Genomic DNA, 26,789 nt, shown 5'->3' on the forward strand with positions numbered 1-26,789 from the left:
TTATTTTTGAGACCGAGAGAGACAGAGCATGAGCAGGGGAAGGGCAGAGAGAGAGGGAGACACAGAATCCGAAGCAGGCTCCAGGCTCTGAGCTTTCAGCACAGAGCCCGACATGGGGCTCGAACTCACAGACTGTGAGATCATGACCTGAGCTGAAGTTGGATGCTTAACTGGCTGAGCCACCCAGGCACCCCTGTATATTTTAAATATATGTTTAAATTAACATTTCAGCAAGGTAGAGTTCCCCTCTCATATTCAGAAATATATACATATGTGTTAGGTATTTATATTTATATATTTAAATTTTATACACAGAACCACAGGGTCCTTCTGCTTTGTTTTCCTTATTTTCTGTTTTATCACAATCTTCATCTCACAAGAGACAGAATTCAGTCAAGTGTAATGAGGGGTGTTGCCTACCAAGGGAGACCTCCCTGTAAATGACTCTCACAATGTTGCCAGAGGGAAATTCTCACTGATGCCAGCTCTTCTTATTTCCCAAATCTATCTATCTTCCCTTCTGTCTGTTTTATCTTTCTCCTAACTTACTCTACTTGCCTTTCTGTCTTCTTTCTTTACCTCAACTTTGCTCCAGGACTGCAAACTTTTATATTACAAATACTATTTGTTTTCTAAGTTTCTTGGTTAAAAAATCCTGGGGCCTACCATGGGTTAGTCTCTAGATTATTGTCCCACCATGCTCCTTCTCCTGTCACTGTCTCCTGCTCTATCAGACTGTTTCCAAGGGTCTTTTATATTTACAAAAGAATTCATTGTGGTATCACTTAAAAGGCACACACAGGTCAATGACAGCGGGCTGAAATGCTGATTTTGTCAAATGTAGTTAGGAAGGAGAGGGGCATTCCAGAACAAAGAGTGAAAGCAGTCAGGAGGGAATCAGGGAAAACTGAGGGAAAAGTAAAGCAGAGTGGGAGTGACACGCAGGCAGAGAGAAAGGAAACCACGGTGCAAGTGGTAACGGTGTGGAAATGAGGAACTAGATGAAGAAGACACCGATCCCTCCCTAGTCTGATTTTTGAGCTCATTGCACTGAGTCTTGAGATTCAAATGTAAGCGTTTCAAGAAATGAACAGATAGGGCTTGGAGTGGTCCATGGGGAGGCTGGAGTGGGGGGTGTCTTCATTCTGTGGAGAAACCTTTAAGAAGGGTATTTGCAACTGTCTTCTACAGGAATCTGCTTCCCATCACACTCCCATTTCAGTCTTAACTCAAGGCATCTTCATTTCCCTAAACTCTGGGTGGGTCTCCCCATGATCAGCTTTCTTGCCAAAATGAAATTGTCTCCTCTTTTATATCTTAATTGTCCACTTCAACCTATCTCTACTCCTCTTGCTCATTCATTCTTCCCTGAAGTAACAGGAAGAAGATAAACAAAGAAAACCCCCTGCCTGTCTTTCAAAAGCACTAATGATCTAGGAAATGGAAACAGAGCAATAATGTCACAGGATTCTCTAACGAATGCTTACTTCTCTAGTAGGGTCTTCTCACTAGCCCTGATAAACTCAGGGACTGGGTCTTTGTAACAAAAGTTCCTATACCTGGAATGCTGTGTCTACACATTGCCAACTCTATGTGACCTCACCTTCCCTATGATGACTCTTTTTATTACTTAAGTCTGTTCAGTAAGTCCTTCTCTGCATAGTATCACAAAACTCAGAAATTAGTTGTCTGCCAATTGTTTATGCCTCTCTTCCCCAAATTGAACAACAGATTTCAACACTAAATTTGAGAACACGAACAACATCTCATGAATCTTTGAATTCTGACACTGGGTGACTCACTAGAGTATTAACAGAATCATTTTGGTAGATTTTCCCAAGTCCTGACAAAGGCTCATCATTTACTACATACCATGAGCACAATTTCTGTCTTCCAAAGCCCATTTTCTTCACAATCCCAAAAATCTGACATTATTTAAAAGAGAAAAGATCATTTTGTAATCACAAAGATTTTTATAATTGAATTATTGGAAGCCTTGTAAGGAAACAGTTCTTTAATCTACTTGTCATGCTGGTTTTCCTTTACTAATGCCACATACCCTTATTCCCCCTGTATTATATAATAAAAAGTGTATATTATCAGTCTCCTTCTTCTGAATATTAATTTTCCTGAACATCAATGCATGAACTCACATCTAGGGCTTATCCTTTGAATGATTCCATGCTGTACTTATCAATAACAAAATTATGTTTTAGATTTAAATACTTTTGAGCATTTAAAAAAATCTATATGACTTTCTCTTTCCCAATTAACTGATAAAAGATATCTTTCGGTCATTGGTTATAGCAATAAAAATAATGCAAGAGTTGTTTTTTTTTTTAATTTACAAGATCTGTCAAAAGGTGAATAGTAGGGATTCATTCTCTGCAAATCACTGTATTTCTCATCCCATGTTGGAGTCAAGCAGAGCACCAAGTAATTACCTCATTATACATTCCCTTGGACACATGTATCAAAGTTCCCACCTTCACATGAGAATTAAATATTGGTATGTGGTAACATTTCAATTTCACAACTGAGTTCTGCCTACAGAGATCTAAGTCACAAATCACTCCAGGTTGGGTAAAGAATCCAGTTTTAATATTTTTTCTTGAATAATCAGAGTTTACACATTTTTATCTACTGTCAGCCCTGAAAACTTCAGATTCTATTAATTTTTCTGTTTGAGTCTTGTTTGAGGGAATGTGTTGAAGGAATACGTGTTGCTCATTTACAATATTTTTAGTTTTTATTTTTCCTAATTAACCTTTTGATTGTCTTATGCACATCAACAATTTAATTTTGTGCTGAGATCTTCACCTTAGGAGTTTTTTTTTTTTTTTAAATGGTTCTACTCCTAGAAGATAAAGAAAGGAAAACTTTACTAACAGTATTGGTAATAAAATATTTTAAAAATCAGTTTGGAAAAAAAGTCCAAAAAGAAAGAAAAAGATTAGGTTGAGTCCATATCACCAGGGAGTTCAAGATTAGCATTTCGGTTCCTTTGGCCAGTCATAAAGATGGTCAGCAAAAATAGGATAAAATTAATAAAAAATGAGTGTGATGAACTATACAATACAAAACCAAACAATTTTATTGACATCTGACCTCTGCGTGAAGACCTTGCAATGTTGCCTTTTGTGACAAGTAAGAATTTTGCACTAAATAGCCGCATAATTAAATGTGATGGAGGATGTTTCCAGCAATCTGACTTAAAAATGGGATTACCTCATTTGAACTACACAGAAATCTTGACAGGGTAGAGTAAGCATTTCCCATGACAGGTAGATTATGTCTAACTCAATAGTAATGCCACATAGAGATTTACCTTTTTAGTCATGATTATAACAAATTTTACAGTGTAATTGTCTCATTTGATTTATAGCTATAATCTAGGACCCTTAATTGTATTAAGGCACTGTCCATTATTCTCTCACAAAGAAGAAAGCTAATAGCAGAAACAGTAAAATTCAGTATTTTATTTTGACCAATGTCTCTATGTGCTACATCATTCCTATACAGCTATGATCTTCATGGCAACACCCAAAGAAATGTGTGACACTCACTCTATGAAGTAGACTTCACCCTTCTCTGTATAGGCCATTTCCCAGTTATCAGGCAATGGGTCTGACTCCTCATTCTCTTCAGGTTTAGTTGGTTTTGCATCATCCATCTGCTCCTTCAGCTCTTCAGGCTGACTGTATACTGGTGCAGGATAAGGCTGGGAGGGTGTCTCCCCTGAGGGACCCGCACTCTTGTCTTCATGTTCACTGGATTCTACAAGAGAACAAGAGCATGCGGTCAGTCACTCTAGACACAGTAACTTCTCAGTGATGTGGAGTATGATGCACCAGGGTAAATAAGCTCTAGGAATAGGAAAAGCATCATTGCGAACATCTCTGACAATGATCTCTAGGCCTATCTGAGTTCCCCTTTCACTTCTCATTCTTCTCTATCCTTCATCTAATTATTGCTGATTACTGAACTGGAGGACCATTTCACAACACAGGTGTGGTAAGCAGAATAATGACTCCTTAAAGATGTTCACATCCTACTTCCTGGAACCTGTGAATGAATGTTACCTTACATGGCAAAGGAGAATTATCAGATCTGATTAAACTAAGGGCCTTGGGATTGGGAGATTATCTTCAATTATTTAGGTGAGCTCATTGAAATGACGAGCGTCCCTAAAAGTGTAATAGGAAGACAGAAGAGGAGGGTGAAGGGGAGATGTGACACTAAAGAATGGCCAAAGAGATACAATGCTGCTGGCTTTGAAGATAGAAGGGGACCAACCAACCACAAGCCAAGAAATGTGAATGGCCTCTAGAAGCCGGCAAATTAAGGGTATAGATTCTCATCTAGAGCTTCTAGAAAGTAACACAGTCCCATTGACACTTTGATTTTAGCCCAGCAAGACCCATGTCAGAGTTCTAACCCACAGAGATGTAAGACAGTAAATCTGCATTGTTTTAAGCCATCAAGTTTGTGGTAATTTGGTATAGCAACAAGAGAAAATTAATACAACAGAGTAAAACCTAAAAGAGATACATATATTAAAAGTAATTGGTAACAGGCTTGGAGGACAGACCCAAGAGTCTGAACATGTAGGTAGCACAAGCTCCAGAATGAGGAAAAGGAACACATAGAGAAGAAATAATAACTCAACAACAACAAAAAAAAATAGAAGAAAATTTACCTAAGATGAAGAAACACTTGAGTTTGCAGACTGAAATGGTTCACTGAATCTGACGCCAGATTAATGAAGCACATAGACTCCTAAACACATCTAGGTGAAATTTCCAAACTCCGATGTTAAAAAGCAACTTTAGTAGCTCCTGCACTGAAGAAACATGATTACTTACAAAGAAAAGAGGAACAGAAGAACATGAGATCTTTCATCTGTGATACTCTAAGCTCAAAGAAAATAAGGTAACATCTATAGTAACTTGAGAAAAAAAAGTACAGCAACTAAAGTAACTTAACTCTACCAAAATATTATTCCTCTATCCAGGCAAAAGAAAGTCATTTTAAACATACAGAAGTTCTGAATAGGTCCTATCCATGCATCCTAATTAAGGACAACATTTGAGAAATTACTCTAACAGGATCATGGGGATTCAATCAAGGCAGATATCTCAAAATAGGGAGAGAAAAGGAGAAAATAAAAATTAAGAAGTAAATCCCGCATAATATACCTAAATATAAATGGACGATGATCACATTTTTGGAAATTTGTAATAGGTTTTAAAAACAAATTCGTGTAAGACAAGAAAACATTATATGGAAAATCTAATACCGGCATGGACTTTAAACTATATGTTGGTTAAGTTCAGGTTCTAGAGGGTGGAGAAAAGGTAGGGAAAGAAAGACATTTTAAAGGTCTGAAAGGGGCACACCAGAAAATGGGTAAACAGGATCATTTTAAAGTCTACCTTTCCACGGGATTAGATTATTGGGCAAGTGTTGTGGTCAAGGTGTAGACGTAATAGTATAATGAGGATATTTTTAAAATATCACCTAATGTATAGTCTCTCTGAGCTATTCAGAATTTTTTTTTGTTCCCATTTAGCTTTTCTGCCACTAACGAGAGACTATGAGTCTTATCTGTCAAAGAAGAGTAGATTTGGTGTTGTCTAGAAAAAGAAATATTTTGGGGTAAATAAAAAGAAAGATATAATGCAGAGTAAATTCCTGCAAGATAAGATGGTGTGATTGGGAGAGAAATTCAAAGGGGGAAATATTCAGGTTTAAGACACTGCATGGTTCATTCAGGGATTCAGCACCACTATCTTCAGGTTTGGTCTGGGTGTGATGTGGTAGTGATGAGCAAAGGGAAAGCACAGAAAAGTTCAAGGGAGCCCAAAGGAGAAGAGGCCTCTGAACTGCTTTAGTTTAGCACTTTGGGAGAGATGTTTCCTGCAGAGTGGCTCCACGTCTCCACTGGTGGGTCAGAACAGAGATAGTGAATAAAAAAAATTGGCAAATACCACTCCAAGACTCCCCTGTGGTATGGATGTCACCAAAAGTCCAAGTATTCCCCAGTGGGAGATTTGGAAAACAACTCAAGAGTAGAGAACCAGAAGGCCTGCAGAGTCACTATGCCTTCCTCATCTGTGAGCTGTGGTAGAGACAGCTTAACCCAAACACTGGAAGGAGAGTCCTATTGACAGATGCCAGTGTAAGGATAGGACAGTCAACTTAAAAATATGAAAGTCTACAACCATTTGGGAACATAACCAATAACTATTAACATTAAAAATATACATATACAAATGCACATGTTCTTTGGCAAAGTAATCCCGCTTAATATATATCTCTATATATGGGAATATATCCTCAATAGATAGATAGATAGATAGAAATATATCCTCTAGAAAAAAGGTGTTATGGTATAAGAATACATATATAACAATATATATTGCAGTATATGTAATAATAAAGCCCTGAAAATGGTTTTAATGCCTAACAATGAAAATATGATTAAGTAAATTGTGGTTATCATTACCATGGAAAACTGCAGTTTAAAAACAATGAATTAGATGTGTATCTATTGAACTGAAAAAGATGCTCATAATTACTACTCAAAGAGTAATCCAAGTTGCAAAGTAATATATATTGTTAATCCTATCTTTAAAAAATAAGCAAACACCAAGTTCTCTTAGATATATGCATATAGCTTTGCATATAATTATATGAACATGAAAACAGGATGGAAGATGTACAATGTATTGCCAAATTTGATTACTTAAGGATAGTAAATTTAGATGGGGTGGAAGAAGTCGTGTTTATGTATCTCTGCATTCATTGGCTGTCTATTATATTTATAACTTTAAAAATTAATAAAGGTAATTTACAAGGAGTTAATTAAAGTTGAAAGCTACCTTTGTCTCAATCAGTTGCTTAGATCAATGTTTTCCCTACATGCATCAATCTCAGAGGGCCATATTAAGGTATCTATAAGAATTAGTAAGTATCTATAAGAATTAGTAAGCACAAGAACATGTTACCAGCTTTCATGGTTTTGCCCTTAAAAAGAAGACTTTATTGAAAGAATATGGATGCAGTCTTCCAGCTGATTCCTCATAAAGAATTGGCCTTTGTAAATATGTGGGAAAGAAGCAGCAAGAAAAGATACCATTGCTCTCTTGAGATGCTCATTGCTGTACCTTATTACATATAATTACCAATACACGAAATACACGGCTCTCAGGTGTTTCCAAATGTCATGTTGTATTTGAAAAGTTAAAATGCAAGGTCATGTTCTGAAATATTCACTCATTCAATATTCACTTAATCAATATTTATTAAGCACGCAATTGTCAGGAACTCAGGACAGAAGAATGAACAAGAGAGGCATGATCCCTGCTCTTGTGGACCTCAAAATATGTCAAGATGTGTAATCTTTAAACAATTTTAAGTGTGATGAATGCTTTCCCAGGCAAATCTGGGATATTATGCATATGCATTCACCTAATTTTATATAAAGAGTCAAGGAAAGCCTTTTTTCCCCAATGTGCTACTGACCTGAAACTTGAAAAAGAAATCAAGAGACTTTTTTCAGAGGAAGGTAATGGAGAAAAAAAAATCAATAAACAAGGGCTTAATTAGGCAAAGCCTTAGAAACCATGCTCAGAATTTGGGGCTATATCCTAAAAGCAATGAGAATACGTTGATGTGTCTTAATCAAGGAGACAACACAACCAGATTTTCATGCCCCACAAAGATTCCCCTTAACTATTCTGGGGTTTTAAGAATGGCAAGAGTAGATATTTACAGATCAGTGGGGAGTTATTTTTGTGCTCCAGATGAGAGATGATAGTGGCCTGGGCATGGAATGAGTGGACTGAAAAATATTTAGAGGGTAGATTTGCTATGATTAAAAAAAACTGGACAGATAAGAAAAAAAATGAGACGTCACGGTAAACCTGGTGGCAAAGCCATTCACTGAGATAGAAAATATGTCAGAAGGTGCAGGACTGTGTGGGGAGATAGAGGAATATGTGTATTGTTTTGGGCACATGGAGACAGAGGTCCATGCCAAACTCACAACAGACATGTCATGTCAAAGAGTGCTTGGCTGGAGAGAATCAATTCAAGAAACAACAGAATATGGCTAGACTGTATTATAATTTATGCCAGGGGAGTGAATGAAATTGCCTGGAGAGGCAGTGTAGCAAGTGGAAATCAGAATCCCTAGAGCAGCTGTCTGAGGAATTCCCACATTTAAGAGTCAATGAGAGAATGATTAGGAAAGAACAGTCAGGAAAGTAATAGGAAAACCAGTTGATCTTCATGCCATAGAAGCCAAACAAAGGGCAATGAGGAGGAAACACTTACTACCTTTGGCCAAAGCTTCTAAATAGTCCACAATATAAGGGCATCACATCTATTGAAATTAATGACACGGAGGAGGTCACTGGGGTTATTAGCTACCAGTTATGGTAGTAGTTATAGTGGAATGGTGGGTGCAGAAACCAGGTTGGAATGGACTAAAGAGTGAATGAAAATATATAATATGTTGACAGAGAATTCATTCAAGAAGCTTAGATATGAATAAATGTACTTTTTTTTTTACTTAAAGTTGAGTCTTTGGAGATGTCTACAATTATATTTATTGATGTGCCAGAGATTACGGTGACAATTTCTTTCAGTTTGTCTAACATGTGTTTAACTCACTCATTCCTTTATTCTTATCTAATGGATTAATCATTACATTAGCAAACACGAATTTAATACCTACAATGTGCAAGATACTTGAAAAGAGCTTAATAGGGGAGAGAAGAATTTTATCAGGCTGGGTTGATAGGAAGTAATCAACTAGTAATGAACTGTAATCAACTGTAAGTAATCAACCAGTAATGAACTGGGTTGATAGGAAGTAATAAGTAGCACCTACTTTCTCTATCTGAACAAAATAAGAGAAAAAAATGAGTAAGGCAAATGGAGAACTGTAACATTCCCAAATTTACTATTCATAAAGGCCAATCTATGGATGTAGTTTATGGTCAGAGTCAAGGGCTTCTGGTGAAACCCAGAATCAGGCAAATTGTATCCACAGGCAGCACAGAACCAGGGCAGGCTACCCATGCAGGGGCAGAATCTATTTTCAGAAGATGAATGTAGAACATTAAAAGGAAGAAAAAGAGGAGTTGAGTCAAGCAGGCCCAAATATCCTTCTAAGATGCATCATTCAGATAAGTCACGCCCATTCTGTCTGGGTAGCGTAGGTTAAGGTGCCAGGAGAGTGCAAATTAAGTACCTTCTTTGACATGTAAGACAACATGGTGGATAGAGAGGAAGTACCTCCCCCCAACTCTAGGTAACTACATACAGTACTATCATAATGATTTACTAAGTGATATTCAATGACACTAAAGAGTTATATACAAATTTCTAGAATGGCAATATAGCATATGGAAATAATAATACCTAAGGCAACTGTCTGAAGAATTCCAATACTTAGCACTCAGCGAGAGAAGGAACTGGCATTCCATTTCCTATATTACTATGACAGTGTTGTTAATTAATTAATTAAACATTTGTTGAGACCCTACTAAGTGCCAGGCACTAGGTTAGGCAGTGGGTAGTCAAAGAGAATGTGGTCCAAATGGTATGCATTGTTAGTTTGCTAGGGCTGTCATAACAAATACCACAAACTGGATGCCTTAAACAATAGAAATGTGTTATCTTACAGTTCTGGAGACTAGACATCCTAAATTAAGGGTTTGGCAGGGCCATGATCCTTCTGGAGGCACTAGAGAAGGATCTATTCCAGACCTGTCTGCTAGCTTCTGGTATTTACTTGGTTTATGGCAGCAGAATTCCAGTCTTCATGTGGCGTTCTTACTGTGTACATGTCTGTGTCTCGATTTCCCCTTTTTATGAGGACACTAGTCATACTGGATCAGGGGCCGGCTTACTCTAGTATGACTTCATCTTAACTAATTGCATCTACAATGACCCTATGTCCAAATAAGTTTGCTTTCTAAGATTCTGGTGACTTGGACTTTAGTATAGAAATTGGGGAAAGGGCTCAATGCAACTACTTACATAATATATTAGGTGAGTTCAGCTTACAATTCACTGAACAGTCATGCTACCTCATAATAGTTTCCCTGCTTCAAAAGAAAAATAGAAGATAACTTTACTGCATTTTGGATAATATGATTAAGTCTTTCTTCTGTGAGGCTTATTATTTTTAATCAGATATGTTGGGTAATGTATAAGTAACTGAGAATGTACCCATTAAGAACAGAATGGATTAAAAAAAATAGACTAGTTTTTAAAAAATTTTAAGTTTACAGCAAAATTAAAGAAAAGTATAGAGATTTCCCATATATTCCCTGCGTACCCTCCATGCATTGAGCCTCCCCATTACAAATATCCCCCACCAGTGTGGTACATTTGTTACAACTGATGAACCTACACTGCCACATCATTATCACCCAAAGACCATAGATTAAATTAGGGTTCACTGTGGATGATACATCTTATGGGTTTAGACAAATATATAATGCTATGTATATGCCATTATAATATCATACCAAGTTTCACTGCCCTTATGAACCAGAGCAAGGCGTGTTTTGTTTTGTATCACTAACAATAGAATCAAAGAATATTTCAATAAAGAAGGAACATCTCTTTTTAAAGAATGATAATGATAAAAAAATTTCCTTTGACCAGAACTGTTGAATTTCCTAGAAGCTCTACAGAGACACTGAGACACAAAACAGACATTGACAATGCAGTCTTATAAAGGAGGACCTATAAAAAACCATATTTTATGTACACCTTTGTTGTTGTGAAGATTTAAGAAATATAATTTCTTTCCTCTTTCCTAATGTAATGGTGTTTTGTTGGATTTAGCAAATGTTTTTCTTCTTCGCATAAGAAAATAAGAAAAACTCAAATATCTGTATATTGTGGAGGGACTGCAAGTCATTTAATTGGAAGAGAATTAAATGTATTCATTTTTACATAATTCAGTCCACCTCACATAAATTCTATAGCTCTGGTCTAGTCTAAGGTGTTGAGATACAACAATATGTATTGTTGCCATTCCATTTGCTTACATGTTTATCGCCCTACAAATATCTAACACATTGCCTTTTGGACACAAGACTAAGAATAAATCAGAATGCCATTGTTTTGAATGCCCCACTCAGTTTTATTAAAGAATAATCAGAAACCAAGATAAAACCATTTCAAGAAGAATGTCTGTTTTATATGTTATCCATATTTTCACTTGACATGGTCAATGCAGGTAGTTAATGTTGAAATTTATGTAATTGCCATCCTTCGAAACAAGGGAAAAACAATGTTTTTAACCTAGACAGGAAATTGTTGATTTTATTTCTTGAACTGTCATAAAATTTGAATTTCCAAAATTTGGTTTACCCTGTGAGAACTCTGGGATTTATATTTCTAATGGCTATGTGACAAATTTTAATGAATCTAATCATTTGTTTCCCTCCTGTCTTCATATTATTTCTTCAGAAATAAGCATAGCTAGAGAGCATTTGAGGGAAAAAAAAAAGATTGTGAGGAACATATTTGTAGTTGATAAGAAAAGAGAATAGGAACAATCTGAGATAATTTTTTTCTTTTGATTTTTGTTTAGTGCTTCTAAGGTAACAACAAACACACTCCACAAGAAACAGAAGAACATAATTGCTAAGGCTGGTGTCAGACTGCCTGAGTTTGAATCTGTTCTTTACAGTCTGAGGTTGGGGAAATTATTTAATCACTCTGGGCATGTCTCACTTTCCTTAAGCATACAATAGGGATAATAACATACCTCCGTATAAGCACTAGATGTGGCATGTATATAAATTGCTTAGAACAGTAGGTGTTCAGTAAATGTTATATATTATTATCAGTGAATTCTACTACTTCAAAAACACTAAGTAAATCACATAGTGAAATCAGTCAAGCAGCCTAAATAGTCTTTCCCCACAGAAACAAGAAGTGTAGTCAAGTTTGTATAATTTTAAAGATATTACTTTTTTTTTAGTATCCAATTTCTGGGGCACCTGGGTGGTGCAGTTGGTTGAGCATCTGATTCTTGGTTTTGGCTCAGGTCATGATCTCGTGATTTCATGGGTTTGAGCCCCGTGTCAGGCTCTGTGCTGACAGTGCAGAGCCTGATTGGGATTCTCTCTCTCTCTCTCTCTCTCTCTCCCTCTCTTTCCGCCCCTCCCCCATTCACATACTCTCTTCTCTCAAAATAAATAAATAAACTTTAAAAATGCAATTTCTAACAAAAGAGATACACACAAAGCTAATATTTCCTTTTAAAAAGGTGTTTACATAAATTGAGTTTTCCTTCCTTAGTTGAGACATGTTGTGTGGTTAAGTGACTTAAAGGAGGAAAATTCTGAGGATTTTCAGAATCCACACTTTTTTTTTTTTCAAGTTCTGTATTATTCCTGTAGAGTTCTGCATTTGATTTTGCTGGGCACGAGGGGCTGCTACCGAGCAATGAACTTGGCAGCACTTTGGCACCACTGAGGGTATAGACTGAAAGCAGAATCAGAGGCTTAGCCCCCCGATTTTATATTAGCCCAATGCTTAGTCTCCTCATACATTACTAGGGCAACCTTGGTTTTCAAGTCTTTTTAGAACAGATTGCTCCTCACTTTCGTTTCTGCTCATTTGTGGTAGTGACCAAAGTGGTGGAGCATGAAGATTTACCTTGCTTTCTTGCAAACTCAGTAATCTCATCAAAAAGTGTATTTGTTATACTAATACAAGGTCTTATTGCATTTTAGTGGGGAAGGGGGCTGTCAGAGCATGGTCCTCCCTTCACTTCTAGAAGCTGAAGTTCTTAGTTAAAATTTGAACCACAGGGTCTTATAAATGAATGAACATTTCAAGGGTTGACTCTTAGATAAGAGACAAACATCGTTTCAATTGATTTTCTATTATGACCACACTATAGATTATATCCTATAGTGAAAAGTGGAGAGCATTCTGTCTTCAGAAAGGAAGCAATCATGTAGTGGCCACCTGTGTTCTGTGTAGCCAGTAGATTAAAAGAAGTCAAGATTATAACTTCTTGATCACAGAGTGCTCTTACCAATTTTCCTAAACCTTCTAAAATAAAAAGAAGGATTATACTATGGGTGCTAAAATGCTTGCATTTTAAATGATTAATGAATTTTTGCTCATCATTTAAAAAACTAATTACTTTTTTGATGTAGTAAAATATGCACATGGACGAAATCCAAAAGTACAAAGGGAAAACACAACGCAAAGTAGGCTTCTCTCCTGTTTATACTCCCTGTGCTGTAGCTAGCCAGTTAGCAAAGAAGATTACTTTTCTGCTTTTTCAGAGATATTTCTATATACACTGATTACTGACTTGCAGTGTTCCTTTTTAACTTCTTAGTTCTCCTGAAGTGTTTCTAAGTTCTAAAAAAAATGCATTATATAAATTCTTTTTAAAACTTTTTATTTAAATTTCAGCTAGTTAACATACAGTGCGATATTAGTTTCAAGTGTACAATGTAACGATTCATCCCTTCCATACAACACCTGGTGCTCATCACAGGTGCACTCCTTAATACTCATCATCTCTTTAACTCATTCCCCCACTCTCCTCCCCTCTAGTCACCATCATTTTACTGTCGTTAAAAGTCTGTTTCTTGGTTTGCCTCTCTTTTTCCCATCTTTTGCTTGTTTGTTTGTTTTGTTTCTTAAATTCCACACGGGAGTGAAATCATATGGTATTTGTCTTTCTCTGACTTATTTGGCTTAGCATAACACTCTCTAGCTCCATCCATGTGGTTGCAAATGGCAAGGTTTCTTTTTTTTATGGTTGAGTAATATTCCATTGTATATATATACACCTCTTCTTTATCCATTCATCAGTTGATGAACCCTTGGGCTGTTTCCATAATCTGGCTACTGTAAATAGTGCTGCAGTAGATATAGGGTGAACATATTTCTTTGAATTAGTATTGTTTTATCCTTTGGGTAAATACTTAGTAGTGCAATTGCTGGATCATAGGACAGATATATTTTTAACTTTTTGAGGAACCTCTTTACTGTTTTCTACAGTGGCTGCAAGAGTTTTCATTCCTAACAACAGTGTATGTAAATTCTTTTCATATAAGATATGTGAAAGAGATGAGGTGAATGAGAAGAGATGGCCCTTAGACACGGTGGTAATTTATATATAATATATTTATGTAAAATTATATGTATATAAAAATAAACTTAGAATAAAATATTAGAATTAGGGAAAGTTAGGGTAATGATTAACTGAGTTTATGACCAATTGAGGAAAGAGAAATTCCCAGTCCTGTCAAGAAATGACCTTTTATCTGTAAAATTTGTAACCAAATTGCATTTCACCTATTCAGGAAGATAGGCAGGGAAATGTGAATTACTAAGAAAACATGTTCAATACCTCAAAATTATTTTTCATCTATATCTAAAACCCTCAGTTGGTTATAGTTTCTTTGAAGCACTATAAGAACAATATGTGAAATTAAGAAAATAGGAAAGTCAAGGTCTAACCACAAGCAGAAGATGACAAAGAAAAAAAATCCAAGATTTAAAAAACTAAATTGTAAAGATTTACTAGAAAGATTAGTAGAGGGAATTATTTCCCATTAATAAGGGAGAAGAGCTGCCTTAATAAGTGTATCTTCTTTCTGCAATATTTCATTTTTAACATTTTAGTAAAAGTAGACTAGAATGATGGCAATAAAATGAATCCCAATATATACATAACTTTGAAACTGTATATGTCATTTGATTTTAATAAATGTAATGAATTTGGAAGATGTTTATTATATAGAACCAAGTCCCACAAGCCCTCAACTAACTTTGGGTGAGAGAAACTGATATAAGTATTGAAAATATTCAAAGACCAAAGCAAGATACAAATGAAATATAGGATATAAATGTGCAGAATCTTTTAGATCTTGCTTTCAAAATTCTGAAAATATTCCACGAGACTAGTACTATGTAAAACATAATAGCCCCTTGTGAAGTTTTAGGAACATCAAAAGGTCTGAAAGAGAAAAAGAAGAAGACCTTATTTCATTTTGATCTTGATAATTCAAGTGCTATTCTTTGGGGCCAAATTGAAGTCAAGGTATTATTCGATGAGAGCAAGAAGTCAATTAGGAGGGAAAATATGAGGCTGCTATTCCCAGCAATGAAGCTATGTAGAAGGAATGAGTGCACACAGAGACCTTCCCTCTTCAGGAACAAAGTCCAGGCCTCACCCAGAAATAACTAGAGCACTCTTTGTCTGGCAATAAAGGAGCTGAGATTTCACACTGAAATTATCGTCACTGCTTATGAGGAGAAACGGGAGACAAGAAAATGGAACACAGAGTGAAAATCAGACCTAGAGAGAATGGATGGCTATGATTAGAAATACGATTAAGCTTTAAGGATGCCTGGAGCACATGAAGCCACTTAAATATTGCATCCTGTCCTCAGGCTTCTGCAAGTGCTATACAAACCTGAGAGTTACCCTGGTTGTTCTTGCTCTGCACTCCTTGTTCGTCTATCAAATCTCTCTCTCCTACACATCACATCCTACACAGCTCGGAGAAGTAGAAAAATGCTCTCCACAAAGGTTGAGTGCAAGATCCCTAAAATGCTGAATCAGTTTGAGGGCACGAAGAGGTTCAAATAATGCATCGTTTTTAGTTTAATAGCAAAGTGAGCTGGCCTTGACTTGAAGTGACATTCCTGAAACTACTCATGATTTCAATTTTCCCCCAGTGCTGTAGATAAAATTACTACTGTAGTTCATAACCATGAGCTCTAAAGTGATTATCTTATTACTTTATAATCACACTCAGAGCATTTTACAATTAGGGCAGTTTTAACTTTCAAATAATCCTTTTAAGAAAAGATGCTCCCCATTTGTAAAGGGAATATCTAATTGTAGAAGGTTGATTTAAAATAGACCCAGAAATTTGCCCCTCCAATGGAAAGATAAACCCTACTACTGTGTTTGGGAACAAGATCATAAAATTAAGCCTCCTCAGAGTGAAAAAGAAAAAAAAAAGATAAAGATCTGAGTGGATACACACATCACAGTCTCTGTGAACCCACACAAAAATAAGCAGGGGATAGGCGGCGTTGGGGTGGTTTCAGAGTGGGCTATTATTCACAGGAAAACAGCGAGATTCACTACGGAGGACATAATTCTTTTGACAGTGACAGGACCTCATTCACAAAACCAGGACTGATGGTGCAGGCACAGTCAGCGTGCCAAGCGGCACAGGACCTGGATGCGGGTCCCTAATGGTGAACTGAGATCATTGCTGAGGACACTCGGTGATCACATAAGGGACACTCTGTTTGCTCTCTGGGAGATGCAGTTCATTTGCACTAATTGCGGGCTTGGGGGCCTGGAGAAGGCGGCTCTGTGTACACATACTGTATTCCCTTTGTTGGTGAAGGTAGCTCTCACGGGCCCTGTTCCTCCTGGCATTGTGTGTGTGTGTGTGTGTGTATTAACAGAGAGATTTAGCTGCCTTTAAAATATATGTGCATTTCTAATTCTTTGCACTAGACTTACTAATAGCTGGTGAGGGGAAGCTACAATATAATGGTGAATTACTTTCCGGAAAAGTTTAGCATATAATTCATGAAATAAAAGAAATCCAAGAAAGCTTAACCCAATTACTACGGTTTATAGGATTTTCTTTTCTTCAGAAAAGTTCAATCTTAAACAAAACTATGTACTTTTTATCCACCTATTTTATTTTATTTTACTTTAATTCCAGTACAGTTAACATACAGTGTTACATCAGTTTCGGGTGTAAAATATAATGATTCAACATCCACCTATCTATTTTTGGTATTTTCACAGAGAAAATGAAAAATTCTTATATCTAAGAATATACATTTAAAATATATTTCTACATAATTTTCTTTAGTTATCAAATAACTTTTGAGGGAATGGAAGATCAAGAATGTCCTATCATTTGGGGCACCTGGTCGGTTAAGCAACCGCCTCAGGCGGTTAAGCAGCCAACTTATGGTTTCAGCTTAGGCCACGATCTACCAGTTTGTTTGACGGAGCCTTGAGTGGGGCTCTGTGCTGACAGCACGGAGCCTGCCTGGGATTCTCTACCTCTCTCTCTGCCCCTCCCCCACTCATGCTTTCTCTCTCTCTCTCTCTCTCAAAAATAAATTAAAAAAAAAGAATGTCAAATCTTTCAAACTTAGAAGGAACACATGTTGAAGACCCTCAGCAGTGTAAAATGAGCATGAAATAAAGCTAATCATGTTGATGCAGTAAAGCTTTGACATTCTCTTAGAGGTTTGGTTGACTAAAGAATAAAGATTTATGAGATCTTGAGATATTTAAAGATATATACTAATCACTGACACAGCTAAACAAAAAGTAAAATTGTCCTCATCCTGGCAGTGCTTATAATGTATGTGGGGATGCCAGACATATACATTATGAAAAGTGACCTATAAATACCAGGCTAATCAGTAGCTTCCAAATGGGTGAAGGCTATAAATAGTACTTTGATAATTCAGAGAAAGACAGACTCAATTTTTCATCCTGGGAGTCAACAAGTGATTTCTTAGGAATATCAAAAATTTTAGTATATTTTGACCAAAAGAATAGGAGGTTACAACGTGGAGAAGGCCTTCTCAAACACGTGGATGTGTTTTATGAGTGTGGGATGTGGATCAGAGAAGAGGTAGAGGAAGAGTAGGGACCAAAGCTAACAGAGATGTTTCAGTAAAATGTGGATTGTCCAGGGAGTCTGGGGCAGTAGAAACGGAAGCTCATCCAAGTTTTGGGAAGGATAGTTACGTGATCAAGTGCTGGTTCAAGAATCTTTCATTGATGGAGGAATAATAAGCAATCTGATAGGGATGGAGCCTGGAGGAATGTAGATCAGTTAGGGGACTGTGGTCCACAAATGAGGTGACACAGCAGTAATCTAGGATGGTGATACTTGGAAACAAGAGATTAAAACTACAGGTCCAGGATCTTTTATACCCAATAATATAGAACAAGCCTGGGGGAAAGAAGCATCAAAAAACCCAGAGCTATCTGGGTGAAAAGAAGAATTTGAAAAATCAAGCAAAGGCCTTTCTGAGTTAATCAGCTTGTCTCTTTTATGCGAGAAGAATTTAGGTAGAATGTTGTATTTAAGTTGCCATAGAAATTCCTAGCATGGGGAGTCCAGGGGGCAATAGTTAGAACTACAGCTCTGGAACACACCAGAAAAGTGAAGGCTGCAGGTAAATCTACAGTATTTGAAGCCATGCAGCTGGATGTCAACTCTAACACAATAAAGATGTCTAAATATAGATGAGGTTAATGTCAAGAAAGGTTTCCTGGGGATATGAATTTTAAATATCAGTTTAAAGACAGATTCTCTAAGATGATGTAAAGATATATCATCCTTGCAAGCATTAGACCTAACACCACAGCCACAAATTCAATAAAGGACAAATATAACAGAATACAATGTAATGAAATACACTGAGCTGAAAGACTGTGATTCTACTTGATGGAGGTCAGGAGTCATTTTGTCCTCAGCATGGTTAACAGCCCAGAGAAATGTGGTTGGAGAGAGGATGAGTTCAGGTGTTCCTGAGTCCAGATCTCAACTCTGTTACTAAATTAACTGTTACCTTAGTTAAGCACCTTTTAACTAAATTTCAGCATATTCTTTGTTAAGTATGCTATGATTATGAGATAAGAGATAAAATACGTACACTATGTCTAGCCCATGTCATGAATTCATTAAAGGAGGGTTGCCACTATTTATTTTATTTCATTTTTACTTTTGTAACTTTTAGTAGTAACATGCATAGAACTACATTTCTAAGGATAGAACTATATTGATTCCTATCACCAAACTGACATATGTCAGAAGAGAAACATTTCTGATCTGAGACACTGAAAGATCATTCTATGGCTTTTCTAGGTGATATGGGCTACATCCATCTGTTTGATGTAATTTTGAGCAAAACGGGAACCTAGCATAAGGTAGTTCACATAAAATATATGAATATTTATTGATAATGTTAGTAGAGCTCCATGTAGAAATTATATATTTAAAGGTGGTCACCAACTTTACATGAATATGGCCTGAAAATACAAGGAATATATCATTCTAAGTATAAGTTCAAAGGAGAAAAAAGTGAAGAAAATGAGTAACAGAAGTAAATTGAGGACTCCTCTAAAATCTATTATTATTTACATAGAGAAAATAATTCATTTTGGTAAAGTGTATAAGGATTTAAAATTGGTAGGTTTTATGTTTAAATACATACAGAATATTAATAAGAAATAGGATTTTTCTTTATATCCACAGAGCTGAATAATCCCAGTTGTAGATGACTTCAAGAAATGAAAGAAATTAGAAACTTTTGTTAGGTAGAAACTTAAAATGCCACTTTTAAAGAGGTATAAGTAAAATAGTGGTCATGCGTCTACACATTGCTGAGAAACATATTTATGCCTCTATTTGGTGCTATAAGATTCAAGATAGCATAGCCACTAAGATCATGGGTTCTTTATATTTCTATTTGTATATAAATATATCTTATATTTATATATATTTCCTATATATAAACTCCAGTTACTGTGCAACTTACTTAACTATAGTGTACCTCGGTGTCTTAATTTGTAAAATAGTACCCAATCTGTAAAATCTATTAGGACAATTAAATGAACTAGTACATAGAATGAGGTTAGGGAGTTCCCAGCACATGGCAAGCATCCAAAAGAAGTTAAATTTTACATTACTTATTATCAGTATTTTTTGTAATGGAACAGAATTGCCTCAGTAAGCTTTTCTTATGCTCCAAATGTGCCTCATCAATGACACTATTTATGCTCTGAATTGACATCTGATATTAACTAGTATTATAAGCTCTTAGTCAAAATAGTTAGTTAGTGTTAACTAAACTTTAAGCAACAATTTTCTCGGTATTGTTTGAAGTTCTTTATATCTGGTGAATGTGTATGGAAAGAAAACAAAGGCAGGATAAAGAACCTGTGCTGGAAAAAATGTGATGAGGTTCAAAAGGTGAAAAGCTGCCCATATGTATATGAGAGGGAGGCAAAGTGAATCCTAAAATTTCTATTGGAGAAACATAAAAGAAAACAAGGTTTTCTAATAAGGGATGACAGAGCAATTCTCTGGTTTGGGGCTGTTTCCTCCATCTTTGAACACTGGGCGAAGAGCTGCCTAATTTATATGTCTCTTCTCCCATAATGGGAAAGAAAAAGACAGTATAAGAGCCACTTGCTCAGCCAGGCTTACAGAACCACTGTAAGCATCTGTAAGCATCTGTGACATCTACTGACTCTCCAGAAATCCTAGAGTTGGCCTGGGCAGTTATTTCCTATTGTCCTCAGGCTAAGAGGTCCAAGGACAGACCAGTCAGAACTGGTTAAGAAAAGTTCAAACTAACCCATTTTCTTTGTGTCTTTAAACACTGACTAGCCAGAAAAACAAAACAAAACAAAACAAAACAAAACAAAACAAAAAACAATTCCTCATGTTTAGGGTATAAATGGAAGGGAATGGTGCTTTCTAGATTCACTATGACCCCCAATTAATTTCTAGTTTACAAATCTGTGGGTCAAGAATCTTCATTTGATTTACCCTATACAGAGTAGAAATGAATTAGAAACAAATGATTCAGGCTCAACCGAGGACAAATATTTTATATTTTTAGCTATCAGGTGTTAACCATTAAGAAACTCTGTAACTGTACTTTGATCCCCAATTTCTGCTTCTTTTGTGATTATTGCTTCTACTTGGCTAAATCATTTTGTTTCTCATATCAAATATCAACTAAGAAAACTATGTACTATTAATTTAAATCTATTACATCATGAGAAGTAAATATTTTGACAAAGATATTTCAGAATTAAAAGAGAAAAAATCTAATTGCTTGAAAATTACCTGATCATTTCATAGTAAACAGGTTACATTATGTATCAATAGTGATTTTTAGCATTTGTATCCAGAAATCAGTTATTGGTAGGATCAGAGCATGTTTTTCACCATTATATTAATGGAGGAGATTGTTCTCCTTTGAGCAACCAAGATGAAACCACTTTTTACGGTTTTACACCTTGATTAGCACAGATTAGATTTTGGTTTCCTTCTGTTCAAGAAAGAACATTTTTACAGGTATTATGAACAAGGAAGGTAAAAAACAAGCTTATGAAACTTTGATAAAAATAATTTGAGCATGGAAATTCAAATACTATGTCACTATAGAAACAGTACAGTGATAATTAAAAATACAGACATCAAAGTACCTTAGTTGTAGGTCATATATTATGAATAATATGTATGCAAGGTGCATGTGTTAACATTTTTTCAAGTGCTTTAACAGAGCTCTTAGATTTTCAATGCCTACTCATATGCTGTTATTAAAAAATAAATAACTAAGCTTAGAGGCTACAAGAATGCCATACTTTTGGTAACATTTAATTATGAATAATATAATGAAAAAAATTCATTTTTAGAAATAAACTATTTAGCACTCTATTAGTAATAAGCACAAGAAAATAGCAAAGCCATACCTTGCACAAACACACTTTATATCTGCCTGACATTCTTTATATATATGATATGATAGATCATATATGAAAGAGATAACAAGTTTTCCTTGTTCAAGGGCAGGTGTCTTCACAAAGTCAATGTATAAAGATGCTTTCTCCACATTGTCAGATTAGATAGTAAGGGTAGAGGGAAAACTGTATGGACACACTATAGCTGTGGTCATTTTGAGGACTGTATTCATTGAAGTTGTTAACTAAATCATATGACACAACCTCACACAGTTTACAGAACTGTGAGTATAGCAAGATTTCTAAGGATAGATTTTTATCTAACATTAGTTAACAAAGAAAGACCCCAGAACTTTCCACAATCATATTCATGACTTGTAACATTTTCTAAGATGTAGAAACCATTCATGATATTGCCATTAATACTGTGTAAGTGAAACAAAGACTGAGGAACTTGAATGAATTGCTTGATAAGTCAAAATTAAAACAATAAAATGGATACAAGAATTATGTCCTTTCCATTTGATACCATCATCTTCTCTCTGAAGATAACTATAATCATAGGTATACATGTACATACATATAAATGACTAACCTGGTGTTACTACTCCATTTCCATTGACCACAGGCCTCTCTTCCTCTTCCTCCTCAGGAGGCTCTATACTTGCTTTCTCCATGTTGCTCACTGATTTATTCCTCTTCCGTTTTCCTTCAGCACTTGGAGTGGCTCCCGGAAGTATCTGGTCTGTCACATTTAATAATAATGGTGCTGGTTCTGCTGGAGGCTTCGGCGTGCCGTAGTAATTGTCTGCAAATGATATCAAAACATGGATTTAAATATTCTCCTACTGTATGCATAATTCATAAAGATTGGAAATTATATTGATAAATATGCATCCTGTTTCTTACATACATATGTATTTTACATGCATATGATTTTTTTATCCTTTCACATTTTTATATATACCTTTATTTATTGCTTCTATTGAATTGGGCTTTAATGCTTAAATAAGGGTACAGATTTATCTTCATTCTCACCTTTTGCCAAACCAAAATATAGTCATATGTATTCGTCTCATATGGCTCATAGCAATTTCTAAATTATTTTTAAAATTTGATAACCTTTTTAAAAATAATGTCTGAATAAGGGTGCAGGTGACTTTTTTTAAAGCAAATCTCACAACATTCTGGAAAGCAAAGCACATTGTGCTTTTCTCCAGCTTTCAGAGGGCTCTGGCTGTTGTCCTTGATGCATATAGCAGCCTGCCCAGAGTGGTATCTCCATGCCAGTTTAATGGTTCACATGGCTACTGACAGTGGGCCTGCTGCCCTAATCATTCTTCAGATTACTACAGCTCTTTTTCCCATAGCTCCATGATTGGAGTGATGGAATATTTGTTTCTCCCATCAGTCTGTCAGACTTCTCAAAGAAGGAGACTAATTGTTATTTCTCTCTGTAATAACAGCCTGACGCATAGTAGGCATAGAATAAATATTTACTAAGTGAGTACCTTTATATATTTAAGGCAAATTATTTATAGTGTAAAATTTTGATTGGTTAAGAACATAATGGTGTTTTATAAAATCAGTGTTATACTTTTAGCATCATCTTCGAAACCCACATTGGTGTTTTCAGTTAATTGAATAATTTATGCACATATTTGCTACTCATTCATTAAAATCTTTGTTTAGTACTGACTCTGCACCCAAACACTCCAATATATGTTTGAGAGAAAATGATGAATATAAAACAATCCTTGTCTTCCAGATGCTTAACAGTGTTGTGTGGAAGATAGGTGCATTTGACATCAAGCAGATAAGTATTATAACAGGAAATAGGACTAAGTACTGCAACTAAGGAGGCACAGAGGAAGAAGCACATCTCACTATCTGCAGAGGCCACTGAAGGCAACCGGGAAAACAGTGTTTTGCAAAAGAAACAAACTTTAACTAGAAGTCATGGGTTCTAGACTTGGCTTTTCTACATAACTACAATTCAGGGAAGTTACTTAACCTCACTAAGGCTCAATTTCTTCATCATACATTGGAAACAGCATACTTGTTATACCTAAATTCTGGGTTGCAAATAACCAAAAACCAATTCTAGTTAGACTGAACATGACAGGGATGTGCTGAGAAGATATGGGATGATTAGTTGAAGGAAGAGGCTGAAAAATCTTGGGAAAAATGAGCAAAAGCAAAGGAATTCCGTCAAAACACCAAAGTTGCCTCTGCTGGTCCCCAACTCTGAAAGCCCACAGCTCCATTGCCATGGGCACTGCCCTTGGCTGCCACTCCCTCAGCTAGAATGAATCCCAATCTCTGCTCAGGAGCTCTGATTCGCTCATTTCCAGGAAAACTCTCAGGCTGGGTTGTCTCATTGGCTAAGCCTCAGCCAGAGGGTGAGCTGACAGATTAGGGCAGGAGAATGGCTGTTCTCCTTTGATTTGGGGAGAGGGAGCTGGAGTCCCACCTTCCACCCATCTCATCGCAGGGCCCTCTCCAGGAAGGAATGGTCTTGGAGTGCTGGGTCAGCAGGAATGACCAATGTCTACTACACTTGCCCTCATCACTGGATTGCTGTGAAGAAGAAGGATGTATGAAGAAGTGCTTCATAGGCTGTAAAATTGCAATAGTCTTAATGGCAGTGTAAACGTCCTGCTGGCACTAAGTGAATATTCCAAAGGCTAGCTGGAACACTAATGCTGTTGCTCATTTTCATGGATATTCACAGTTGTAAGAGAAATACAAGGGGAAAAAATATCATCATGTAAAGTGGTTCTTATACATGTAAAACTTTTATACAGACGTCTGAAAAGTGGATGATAGACATTTTGCTAAAGGTTACTTTCTAATTTAATTTAGAGCATTTCAAATGAATCAGACGTTTGAATGTTCTTGCTGAATTCTGAGCAAACAAAAACTGCTAGTTACTTCTTAGCAGTCTATTAATTATTATTATATTTCAGCATCCCTAAGGGCTTGCACCATTCTCAGTACACTGCTATGCTTTCTATGGAATCTCAATACTTAACTGCTTATCTAATAAACACAAAGTGAAACTAATAAATCACCCCACATGTCCCAATAAATAACATACTTTTAAGTAGTATTCTGAGAACTTTAATGCTTTCAAATATATACAGTATTAAGAAAAATGGATCACGTTTCAGTGTTATTTTTCTTCCAACTTGTCTCTTATGGTTTAAATCTCCCTGAGGTAGAAACATAACCTTTTATTAATTAGAAATAAATTCATTGCTCAGGCTAAAAATAAATATTAAATAACAGATTCTGTTGAATTTATATTGCTAAGTAATTACACCTATTGGCATGTGATGTGATTATAAATTATACAGTAATATTCTATTTCTACAATTTGATTTATGAAAATAAGACTACAGATTAAATTTTAGATGTAAAACTGTATGAATCATTAGTTAAAATGTTAAGATTATCTTCATTAGCAATAATAATAACAATTTAGAAGAGCCACAGAAATAACCCATATAGTTACTACACTTGAGACATATAATTTACAGAGAATATGCTATTATACCAAATCCAATGCATAGAACAAGGCAACCAGAAATACCTAAACTAAGTTGAAGAATTAATCAGGTAGTCAGGTAGCTAAGTCATTGGAACTCTGATAGAAGTCTATAGAAATCCATATACTAAGGGAAAATTGTGCCTGTTAGGTAAAATATCAACATGTTTTCAGAAGAAAATAAAAACCAAAACTGTTTTTAAATACAATTTGGAAAGTGTCCCGTTAAGAATGAAATGCCTCTATGGTACAGTGCCAACGTTTAGAGAATCTAAAAATCTCAAAATATAGTAACACTATGGTGTAATGTTTAATGGCACAGATCATGCAGAAATGCACCTGTCTTTGAATCCTTGTGTCCCCTAAACTGGTAACTTCTTTACATCCTTAAATTTTTTTTGTTAAACCAGGAACATAGGGCTGTAAGATGACTATAGTCACAACAGCAACTACAATAACAATTATTAACATCACTACCACCACCACGTAATTTACTGAGCTGGATACTGTAATGACATTTAACCTATGCACTCTTGGATCAAATGAGGACTAGAATACCTCTTACTCCATAGTGCTGTTTAAGGATTAACGATAACGAAGGAATGTATAATGTGACTGGATCAGAACAGGTCTCCATATATGGTGGCTACTTTGGTTATTTATCACAAAACAGTATGAAATCATTCTGTCTCTACACTTAAAAGAAAATGGGAGGCCCCAGAAATTAATCTATTTACCAATATTATACATGGAGCCAGTGGAAAACCTGTATCTGTTTGTTTTAGGACCTCATCTCTTCAAAATACTACATTGCCTCTCAAGAGGGGGTGGGGGGGGAAAAGTGTGATGAAATTTGCATTTCTGCCCTGAACTGACAGCAAGAGAAATTGATTCAAACCCACAACCAATAGGCACAAATGTATCACTTTCAAAAGGGAAAGGTGATAATTGCTACTAAATAATAAAGCTGGAGCAGTTTAGGTGATTTTTTTTCTCTCCTTGCTTCCAAAAATGTGCATATGTGTGTATGCACGTGTGCACGCATATGTGTGTTTGGGGGGGATGAGGTGGGATATTATAGGCTTTTCTAGTACGCTTTTTACTGAATACATCTTGTAAAGAATGACGTATTTATTAGCAGTTTCATGCAAATTTAATATAAAGTTGTATTTTTTAATTGAATATGATGACAAAATCAAATGATATGTAAAATTGTTCACTTAGTTCTATTATAATGACGATCATCAATACATTACATAGTCTTATTTTTAATCAATGCCTGGGGTAAAAAAGACAATTTTTTGAGGAATTTGATTTATTCCTCAGCTTTTTAAGTACTTAAAATAATGATTTTCCCCATAAAGTTATAGTTATAAAAGAGTGAAACAGGGTGGATGCACCTATTTATTGTTTTTTTTTTGAGATTTTATTTTTTTATTTTTAATATAATTTATTGTCAAATTGGTTTCCATACAACACCCAGTGCTCATCCCAACAAGTGCCCTCCTCAATGCCCGTCACCCACTTTCCCCTCTTCCCCACTCCCCATCAACCCTCAGTTTGTTCTCAGTATTTAAGAGTCTCTTATGATTTGACCCCCCCCCCCCCTGTACCTTTTTTTTCCCCTTCCCCTCCCCCACGGTCTTCTGTTAAGTTTCTCAAGATCCACATATGAGTGAAAACATATGGTAT

At 35.9% G+C, this 26,789-nt stretch overlaps 1 protein-coding gene across 1 annotated transcript in view; it reads right to left on the reverse strand.

Moving 5' to 3' along the window:
* Positions 1-26,789, reverse strand: part of MAGI2 (membrane associated guanylate kinase, WW and PDZ domain containing 2) — a 1,334,434-nt gene that overhangs the window by 470,238 nt on the left and 837,407 nt on the right. Inside the window, exons 4-5 of the mRNA XM_049642268.1 lie at positions 22,143-22,355; positions 3,567-3,777 (exon numbers count right to left, since the gene is read on the reverse strand). Of these exons, the coding sequence (XP_049498225.1) occupies positions 3,567-3,777; positions 22,143-22,355 (424 nt within the window). The remainder of the gene's footprint in view (positions 1-3,566; positions 3,778-22,142; positions 22,356-26,789) is intronic.

This window comes from Panthera uncia, chromosome A2 (assembly GCF_023721935.1).
Source record: "Panthera uncia isolate 11264 chromosome A2, Puncia_PCG_1.0, whole genome shotgun sequence".
Lineage (NCBI taxonomy): Eukaryota > Metazoa > Chordata > Mammalia > Carnivora > Felidae > Panthera > Panthera uncia.